We start from the raw sequence: 10,007 nt of genomic DNA, 5'->3' as shown, positions 1-10,007 counted from the left end.
AGGTTAGGATATCTCGAAAACCAGAGCTGATAGAGCAATTCTGAGGCCAGATTTGGATTCAGCGCATCATAAACCTTCGGAAATATATAGTCTGGCTTCTGGGTCTGAATGTTGGTTACATTTTGTCGGCCTGTGTAATCATGTTCGCGCTTCGCTAATGTAATGGTTGCTCCGCTTAGCAGCTCAAAATCATAAGACTAAATAAAGATAGCGAAAAAAACTTATGGACAAAAATGTTCACAAAAGAATGCTCTATAAAAAAGCTCTGATGGATATTTTCCATAAAATCAATAAAAAAAAAGTTATTACGCTTGAAAAGAATTCATCCCTTAATTTTTCGCGTAATTTTGTTTATAACTTTTTTACGATTAATTTTATTGTACAATAAAAAGTTTTGAATGAAAGTTGTAGATAATATTATTGTATTATCTACAAAAAAGTATTTAACAAAATTTTCGTAACTTTCGGAATTCACGAGATAAACGCAAAAACCAGTTGCACCCTTATTTCTAAGATGGCGGCCGCGGGACACAACCCCCGACCCCGAAAACTCAAATTTAAGTTCACAGTGATAGGTTTTACATAATAAAACCATAAACTCGCATACTCCTAAAATTACTTACTTGGCTATTTTTTTTGTCTCTTTTGACTGGACTATAATGGCTAGCACCTTCAGCAAGTGGCGAACAGATGAAGCAACTGGTATAAATAAACATTTGTTGGCAGCGCGGGAAAAGAGTTGCCAAAAATTACATTTGTTTGTGAAAATAGTGGGTTCTGAGGTATATCAAGGATAATCTATTAAAAGTGGCATCATAAATCAGCTGATTTGTTTTTTTTTTTGTTTTCGCCATGTCCATGTGGCTGTCAACATAGAATGAAACCAAGCGAAATAATTCTTTGTTTTCTACTTTTCCAAAACTTTGATTTGACAAACAAATGTACAAAACATCATTGTGGTTGGTCTAGTCGCACCACCTCTAATGAATGCACCTTGGGTATAGCCATACTCACTAGCAATGAATCTTGACTATGTAAGGCTGGATTTTTCTTTCTTGTTTTATGTATTGCAAAATGGTATCCTTCTCATCATGTGACTACTCCTTCAGTGGTGATATTTTTTTATTTTTAATCGGCTATTACTTCAACTTAAATTAAATATAATTTCCAAGCATCGAAAAAAATGCAAACAAACGTCATGCACAGAGTTGCATTTTGACTAATCAAATCTACTCAACGGCAAAGGCGTATTATTGTTGTTGTTGAGAGAAAATCTGTTCTTTTACCATTTTACCACAGCAGTTTGCTCTCTCCCATAAACTCCGCTATTATACAGGGTGGGCCATATAGCGTTTGCTTTTTGAACCACCTATTTTTTTGAGAATGGTAACACAAATGACATGTCAAATGTGTTCATAATTTACTTAAAGGTTTGACATTTACGAAATGGGATGCTATACGCTTGAACAAAATTGGGAAATATTGAGAACCTATTTCCAAAGTGGTGAGTCTTCTTCTTCTTTTCTGATTTTCACATCGGTGGCTGCTACGTCAATAAGCAAAATTGTCGGATTTGGGGCGCAGAAAATCCACACGTTACTGTAGAGAAGCAAATGCATCCACAACGAGCCACTGTTTGGTGCGGTTTTTGGTCTGGCTGCATCATCGGCCATTTTTTTTCGAAAATGAGCGAGGAGCCGCGGTTACAGTAAATGGCGAGCGTTACCGTGACATGCTCAACGAGTTGTTTCCAAAAATTGAAGAGGATGACATGGACGACATTCGGTTTCAACAGGACGTTGCAACTTGTCACACTGCCAAAGTTACACTCGAACTTTTGGCTACCGTTTTTGAAAACCGAATAATCAGCCGAAATTTCGATATCAATTGGCCGTCTCGGAGCTGTGATATAAGCCCGTTGGACTATTTTTTGTGGGGAGCTGTTAAGGACAAATGCTATGCGAATCATCCAGAGACGATTGATGCTTTAAAACACGAAATCGAAGTTGCCATTCATGAAATTGGAGCCCAACAATCGAAAATGTGCTTAAAAATTGGGTTGATGGAATGGCCTACTGTAAAGCCAGTAGTGGCAGTCATTTGAGCGATATTATTTTTCATTCATAAATGAAAATGTTCAATCTTCAAAATAAAAAAAAAGTTTGAAAAAATATTGATAATTTTTTTTTATAGCCGATTCAAAAAGCAAATTTTACATGGCCCACCCTATAGCTCTTCAGAAAGTTTATGCAAATGGAATTTGGCGGTGGTAAGCAGGTAAGGAAGGCGTACTGATAGAGCATAGAAAGGGGAAATATATATTGAATATTAAATTTATTATTAATATTTATTAAATATACACTTTAGTTAAATTACATTTACAATTATGATTTTAAATCAATGTTTTTAAAAATAAGATAATTTTTCAGCATTTCGTTGTAGTTTTGGGTGAACGCAGGAGCAAACACGTTGGGGTGTGTTGTGTTAATTTCCCTAGGGATTTTCGAATACGACGAAGTTACTGTTTCACGTCATGTGCCTTCCAGCCGTTCTTGCAAACATGACTTTTAAGTTCACCGAAAAAATCATACAAAATTAATAATTGATCTCTGCACTTCGTACACATGCACCAACACTGAGATTTAGCCGCTCAAAATTGCACCTCTCTGTGCATTACAACTAAGGTGCATTTCTAAAGAATACAACTAATGTGAGAACGCATGGTGAACTCTGTACTTATATGCGATAAAATATTTTACAATGCCATATTTTAAATGCGATAAAAAAATTACATGTGAGTATTGTGTTAAGCAACGACTTCTTTAACGAGAGCGAGTTTTGTTCATGGTTTGCCAAATCATTATGAAAGTAATCTGTTCATATACTTAAACTTATATTGACTTATGTACATACATAATACATATGCCAATTTTGACAGACTTTCGCTTTTAATGCTACTTAATTTTTGCATTTTTGTACATTTTGATAATTCATTTTACTTAAATTTATCTCATACGATATTCACATATACACTTAAACAAATCTTCCGCATTTGTTACATAACTTTTTTAGTTGAAAAAATTACTTATTTGCTAATTGTGCACTTCAAAAATTAAATGAAACTGAAATGCTTCGTCTTACGTCTATCGATTGGGTCAAGACCTAAAAAACATTTTCTTCAAAATATTTACGAAATACAAAAGTAAACAGCAGACTATAATAGTTATTTCCAGTTGTTTACTGCTTCTCAACAAGGTGTATGTAAAATGCTGGTCTCTTCTCCATATGTATTTCTTTGAAGTCGCCGTATAATTTGTGCTTAGATTTTTCTCCAAAAATTTCTTTCAATATTTTTGTAAAATTTTGCAGGGGATGTGGGTGGTAGGATAGGCGAAAATCGCTGCTCAAATTATTTCCCACAATGTGGTAATCCAATGTAACCATGGCAGGTTTTCCACAGTAGAAAAGCACCGAAGTTTTAATGTCAGCAGTATGACTTGTCTGAAATTGAATAAAAAAATTTTAATATGATTGATTTAATTGATATAGTTACAAATCATATATTAAGAACTAAATATTAATTAAATCCTAAGTACGGTGTAATATCGGCTAGTAATCAAAAATTGGTCACATTATTTTACGGACCACCAAATTGGACTCAAGAAAAAGTTCGTCAAAAAAGACCCAGTTTGAAAACGAAAGAAATTCTTTTTCAGCTGTCACAAGAGCATTTTGACAATGGCTTAAATCTTTGAATTAAAATTGTTGGAGCATCCACCATATTCACCAGCTTAGACCTCTAGCGACTTCCATCTGTTTCCGAACCTAAAAAATGCTTGCATGGAAAGTGCTTTTCATCAAATAATGAGGTCATAACAGCTGCGGAAGCGTATTTTGCAGCCCTTCCAGATTCTCACTTCAAGCCTGGAATTCATAAATTGGAATCTCGTTGGAGCAAGTGTATTGATGCTCAGGGAGACTATACTGAATAATAAAGTGTATTGCAAACCATACAATTGTGTTGTTCTTACCAAACTGCAAAACTTATGGAACAACCTAGTATTTTCAGATTCAGTGCTTTTCGAAATTTATGGAAATTGTTGGTGAACCACTTCTGTAGATTTCTAAAGAAGTATCATTTTTAAATAAACTATTGGTCCATTAGGGAATATAGTACATTCGCCCATTAGGCTTATAGTCCAGCGATTGCCATTCTCCCATAATATATAGTATTTTGCTTTTGCGCTGTTGTTACGCTCTCATGCACGTGTAGGGCACATATCAGTGAGCTACGGCCTGCCGATTACTAGGACAGTTCATTGAACTAATTTAAAAATTGATGTCGGTCAATTTCCGTCACTTTTGAGGTACTTCTGGCCAGTAGTGCGTCGTTGGCCTAAATACCAGGGAGGTCAGCGTCGCTTTCAGTGAGACACAGTGAGACACACGTCACTGATGAGAGTCATAATTTTGAAGCTCTAAAGATTTGTGTTTATCTAGGAGTAGCCCAGCTCTTTATATGACACATAAGCGTTGACTATAACTAACGTAGATAAGTATGCTTTGGGACTTTCGAGAGAACTTTTTGACGCAAGATTTATGGATACGCTTACATACGCGACGGGTACCGACGAATGGTGATCTGTACGAACTTTATAAGGACATGGACGTAGTCAGAAGTATAAAACTACAACGAAAGATCCCTCGACTTGGCCCTTCTTGGATGGACATTGAAAAGCGAAACGTCCACGAACAGAATAGAAGGACGAGCTGAAGAATGACTTGTCTGCAATTGGCGAAATGTTTGCTACAAACTCAAGGCGATAGACGGTTATAGTGCCAAATAAAAGAGAAACAATTTGCTAAACAAGACTTTTATGAATTTTAAAACTCTCGAATTAGTAAATGTTACGAATTTTCATAAACTTGCAAAAAATATAAAATTTAAAGTATTCTTTACTTTCGAACATAAATGTGGAAGAAGTCATAACTGGTTCAAAGCTTTTGTGAAGCCGCCCTCCTTAAGAGCTCCAATCGGCTCTTTTTATTGTAATTTTTTTAATGCTTTGGTATTCCAACACCAAACAAAAAAAAATATTGAAACAAGTTAAGTGTACGACATCTACTGAGTCTACGTACAAGTATACTTACATTATAGTAAATACTTTTGGCTGGCGTCTCTCCCGTCTCCAGAATGTTGTCGTAGTTGCGATGATCAATAATTAGAATGCCACCATGTTTGAGACACTTTTCGAAGTTTCTTATGGCCAGCTTATGTTCGCGTTGATCTCCGCTACTATCCATAAGATGGGCGAAAGAATTTCCTAAGCAGATAACAGCGTCAAATCCTTCCCCAACAATAGGCTTTATATCATCGTACAGAGTTAGCCAGTTAGCTTCTTCTATAACTGTGTTAAAATTACCATAAATATCTTGTAAGTCTCAAAGTGATGAGAAGTGTTCATGCGACTTACTCCACTTGTCGAACGCTGGTTCTTTGCGGCGATCCCAACGCTCCTTCAAAGCATATTTCAACATTTTGTCAGAGGCGTCCACTGAAACCACTTCGTAGCCTTCCTCAACTAGCATAATCGAATCCACGCTAAATATTGATTAGAACATTATTTCATAAGTGAAATCAGCGTAATTACAGATATACAAGGTGGCGCAAAATTAATCACCACTTTTGTTTTTCAATAATTTGTTTTTTACTAAATAAAAACAAGAAATCATTTTTAGTGGTGGAAAGATTTATTTTGATTTCTAAGCGACTCATTTCTTGTCTATTTGTTGTCGAGTGTTGTGAAGTGTCAAACATGATTGACGCACAACAGCAATTGCAAAGATTATAAATCTTCCGATTGGGTGATTAATTTTGCGCCTCTTCATATGTACAATTATAATAAATAGACAAGTAAAGAATTAAATTCGGTCCGGAACGAGCTTTATATAACCGCGCACATTTTAGTAGGATCAGAGAGATCAGGTGGGAAAGAACGTATCTCCACTTTGTGTGTCCAACTGGCGCCGGTTCGCACGAGAAAGAAACGACTCATTTTGCTAAACTCGGCCAAAGTCGCTAAAGAGGTTATCACGTCAATCAAAGGAAGAAAAAACGTCAGAGGAATTAAAGGAATTTTGGGCTTAATATATACAAAGAGGGCGCGGTTTTAAACCATTTTTTTTAGTAATATTTATGTCGGGAGTAATTGAGGTAGGAAGCAATACACACATCAAGTGCGGGCGGGGTTTATTAAGTCGTTGTCGAAATACAGGCATTTAGCAAAAAATGGGTGCGACCCCGCCCATATTACAACATTTTTCTTTCATCGCATTTCGTTTTTGAGCTTATCACTTTAACGATATTTGAAAAATGTTTAAGTTGCATAGGTGAATATTGACCGATTTCGCCCAGTTTTAATACCAATTTACCTTGGATAAGCAGTAATATATACCCAGATTTATTAAAATATACAAATTTTTGTTCGAGTTATGGAGGATTTTGGTACCTAAATTTATCTTGATTATTTTAGGGTGAACTTACCCTGTACCGCATGCCACATCAAGGACTCTCTTACAACCCTTCGATCGAAGTAAGTCAACTAAAAAGTTCTTATAATTTTCTGTTCGTGAATTTTTATCACCAATAAATATTTCCCAAACTTTCGCAGCCTTTCCGTCGGCATATTGATCAGGCACTCCCTCGGCGGATATACCAGCGGAACGAGCAACGAAAACACTATCTGCGGAGGTGGACATCTTGTCAGTTAAGCCTCTGAATTTCAACTGAATTTGAATTCGACTGGAAATTTGAAAGTGATTAATATAATAAAATATGTATGCGCGGATATGTATGTATGTATGCGTACATATATGCTGATAGGTAGGCCCTTACGTACTTTCGAATGAAATCATATGTGCGCATACCCAGCAATATATTTAATCTATTATACAGGGTGAGCAATTTAGAGATATCGGATTTTAAATTTAAATAAATCAAAGAAAATTCAAATTGATTGGGCAATTTTTATTATGTTTATGTATAGTAAGACCATTCTCTATATTTATTTTTTAAAGATAATCCCATTTAATGTTGAGCACACGGCGCCGTAATTCGACCATCCGAAAACATAGGATGACTTAGGTCGATATCTCGTAAATAACTTCCGTGATGGTGTCTTCCAATCGTTGTTGGCCTCAATCGAAGCTGGTTTATCCACAAAGCATTTAGACTTTACATACCCTCGCAAATAAAAGACCAAAGTCTTGGTGGCCAACCAATGGTCCGAGATGAGAGAAAAATTGTTCACCGAAACGACGGCGCAGTAAATCCACTGTTTCATGAGCTGTATGACAAGTAGCGCCATCACTGGTTTCAATTTCTGGCATCAAAAAGTCGTTTGTCATGGTGTGATAGCGTTCACCATTCACTGTTACATTGGCGCCAGCCTCGTCTTTAAAGAAATATGGGTCGATAATTCCTCCAACCCATAGGCCACACCAAACGGTTGTTTTTATTTGCTTTAATGGCTGTTATTGAATGGCTTAGGTTTACTCTTCAACCCAAATACGGTAATTTTGCTTATTCACTTAGCCATTAAGCCAAAAATGGGCCTCATCGCTGAACAAAATTCGGGTCTCCAAATACGAATCTCCAGCGAGTTTTTCAAGAACCCAACGACTTAAATTATGATGCTTTAGAAGATCAGCCGACTTCAAATCTTGGACTAGCTGTATTTTATATGCTTTAAAGCGAAGATCTTTGAGTAAAATCGCTCAAGTAGTGCTATGAGATAGGTCAAGTTGAAGAGATCGGTGCCGAACCGATTCTTCCGGTTCTTCGGGAAAACTCTAATTTACAGCCGCAGTATACCCTTCACTTCGGGCTGTAGGTGGTCTAATCGGTCAGTATCATACAATAATGTAAAATTATTCTCAATTTTGCCGATGGTGTGCCGAATAGTGCGTAAGTTGGTCTGAGCGCGCGATGAACACTTTTCACAGAACGTCGATTTTCGTAATTTCGCAATTGTACGATTTGTAAACGTTGTTGAGGGGTAAGCCTTTCCATGATGAAATGTCAATGAAAACTGAAAAAAACTATGTATTTAATTTGACAGTAGTCACGCGAGATCTAGCGAAAAAACCCCTATTGGAAAAAGTACCTCCAATATGATCAGAATAATAATCAGAACCAATTTTTATATTTTGCCATTTAGCACTTATCAAAATATAAAAGCTCAGTAGACACACAATTTTAATTATCTTTATTAAACTTTAAAATTTTTATCGAAAGTAAATTCGAAAAGATATGGCATTTCTGGAATTTCTGGTTATTCGGAAAATGTAAAGGTGTTATTGGTGAATGTACTGCGCTAACAAGAGATGATTAACGATTTTTTATGACCGGAATTGGATGGTATTGATCTGGACAACGTTTATTTTAAACAAGAGAGCGCTACATGCCACAGAGGCAACGAAACCATTGATCTTTTACGGGAAAAGTTTCCGGACCGTGTTATCTCTCGAAGAGGTGATCTCAATTGGCCACCACTTGTGATTTAACACCTTGTGACTTTTTTCTTTGAGGCCACGTGAAAGAGAAGGTTTACGCTAATAGCCCAGGGTCGATTCAAGACCTCAAAAATGGAATTCGCGAGGCTAGCGAGGACATAGGGCAGTCAGTTTGCAATTCGGCTATGGAAAATTTCATGAAAATGATATTGTCCTGTAAGCGTGGTCGTGGTGTTAATTTGCCTGATATTATTTTTGACTATTAACGGCATACCTTCCTCTTTATAATGAAATAAACATCCGATCATTTATATTAAAAAATAGCATTTTTCTCTGAATATCAAAGTAACACCTCTTATTGGAAAACCCTTTATAATATTCAGTAAGTAGAATTTAATGAAACTAGAAAAACGCATTCAGGGAAAAGTGGAAATTTATAGTTGGTTGAACTAAAATTTAATTCATTAGTGAACAAAAAAATAAAAATTAAAAAATTAATAATTGGTGCGTAAACTTCTGTTAGGTGTTTGGCCGAACTTCTCCTCCTATTTGTGGTGTGCGTCTTGATGTTGTTCCACGAATGGAGGGACCTACAGTTTTAAGCCAACTCCAAACGTCAGATATTTTTCTTTTTTTTTGTGAGCTTTTTCATGGCAGAAATATACTCGGAGGCTTGCCATCGCCTGCGGAGGGGAGACAGCAATGAGAAAAAAGTTTTTTTTTTTAATTATTTGCTGTTCACGAACGGAGATTTGACCCTACGCTTTCCCGAATGGCAGTCACGCATCAACTATTCGGCTACGGCGGCCACAAAAAAAATCTCCACCCTGCTAAAAGCTCTAAATTGGATGATAAAGCAGTTTTCTGTTGGGATAAGCGTAAATTAATTTGTTTTGATTAAAATCACAATGATTGCAAACGGATGGGGAGGCACGTCGGTCGTTAGTTATCAAGAAACAGTGCACAAGTTTATTTTTTATATTAGTACGTGATCAGCTATTATCTTCTGCTCATTTAGCACCCTGACCTTCAGTAAGTGATTTTTTCTATAAATGTTTTCACGTTTTTATTCAGTGCGCTCAAATCTGACTTAAGAGTACAACAAAAAATTAAATTATTGCTATTATTTATTTGTCGATATTTCGAGCTCAATTAGAAGTCATATTTAAGGCTGAGAAATCTATGTAAATACATACAAACAGTCTGTCTAACGAAAGCGGAACCACCATAACTTGGAAACAATTTCACCAATTTGATTCAAACAAACTGCATTTTATGGGCTGCATATAAAAGTGCTTTAACCCAGAAGTTAGCCTGGCAGGCTTAGAGAGGCTGCAGATGGACAATGTCTTGAGTGTAAATATTTGTCTATTTTTAAGTTTAACCTTTTTTGAGCTTAGCTCTTGCCCAAGCATTTTCAATAGTGTTGACATCAGTCGACTGTGAAGGCCAATCCAACATTTCAATCTCATTTTGCTGTTTCCACTCTGCAA

At 36.2% G+C, this 10,007-nt stretch overlaps 1 protein-coding gene across 1 annotated transcript; it reads right to left on the bottom strand.

Annotated features, from left to right (window-relative positions):
* Nucleotides 1–2,319: 2,319 nt before the first annotated feature.
* On the bottom strand, nucleotides 2,320–6,802 carry LOC128866942 (glycine N-methyltransferase). Its single transcript, XM_054108006.1, has 4 exons — nucleotides 6,545–6,802; nucleotides 5,475–5,602; nucleotides 5,152–5,408; nucleotides 2,320–3,501 (listed from the first exon to the last, which is right to left on the bottom strand). The coding sequence occupies exons 1-4, from the start codon at nucleotides 6,757–6,759 to the stop codon at nucleotides 3,238–3,240; spliced, it is 864 nt and encodes a 287-aa protein (XP_053963981.1). The 5' UTR covers nucleotides 6,760–6,802; the 3' UTR covers nucleotides 2,320–3,237.
* Nucleotides 6,803–10,007: the final 3,205 nt, after the last annotated feature.

The sequence above is a fragment of the Anastrepha ludens genome, chromosome 2, assembly GCF_028408465.1.
Source record: "Anastrepha ludens isolate Willacy chromosome 2, idAnaLude1.1, whole genome shotgun sequence".
In the NCBI taxonomy this organism is placed as follows: Eukaryota; Metazoa; Arthropoda; class Insecta; order Diptera; family Tephritidae; genus Anastrepha; species Anastrepha ludens.
This window is presented reverse-complemented; position numbering and strand designations above follow the sequence as displayed.

Bases quoted from the DNA above. Each gene is read 5' to 3' on its own strand.
- LOC128866942 (XM_054108006.1), bottom strand. From the start codon at position 6,759: ATGTCCACCTCCGCAGATAGTGTTTTCGTTGCTCGTTCCGCTGGTATA. The intron at 5,409-5,474 runs GTAAGTCGCATG...ATTTTAACACAG, and splicing joins ACCAGCGTTCGACAAGTGGA to TTATAGAAGAAGCTAACTGG. The intron at 3,502-5,151 runs GTAAGTATACTT...ATTCAATTTCAG, and splicing joins CCAAAAGTATTTACTATAAT to ACAAGTCATACTGCTGACAT.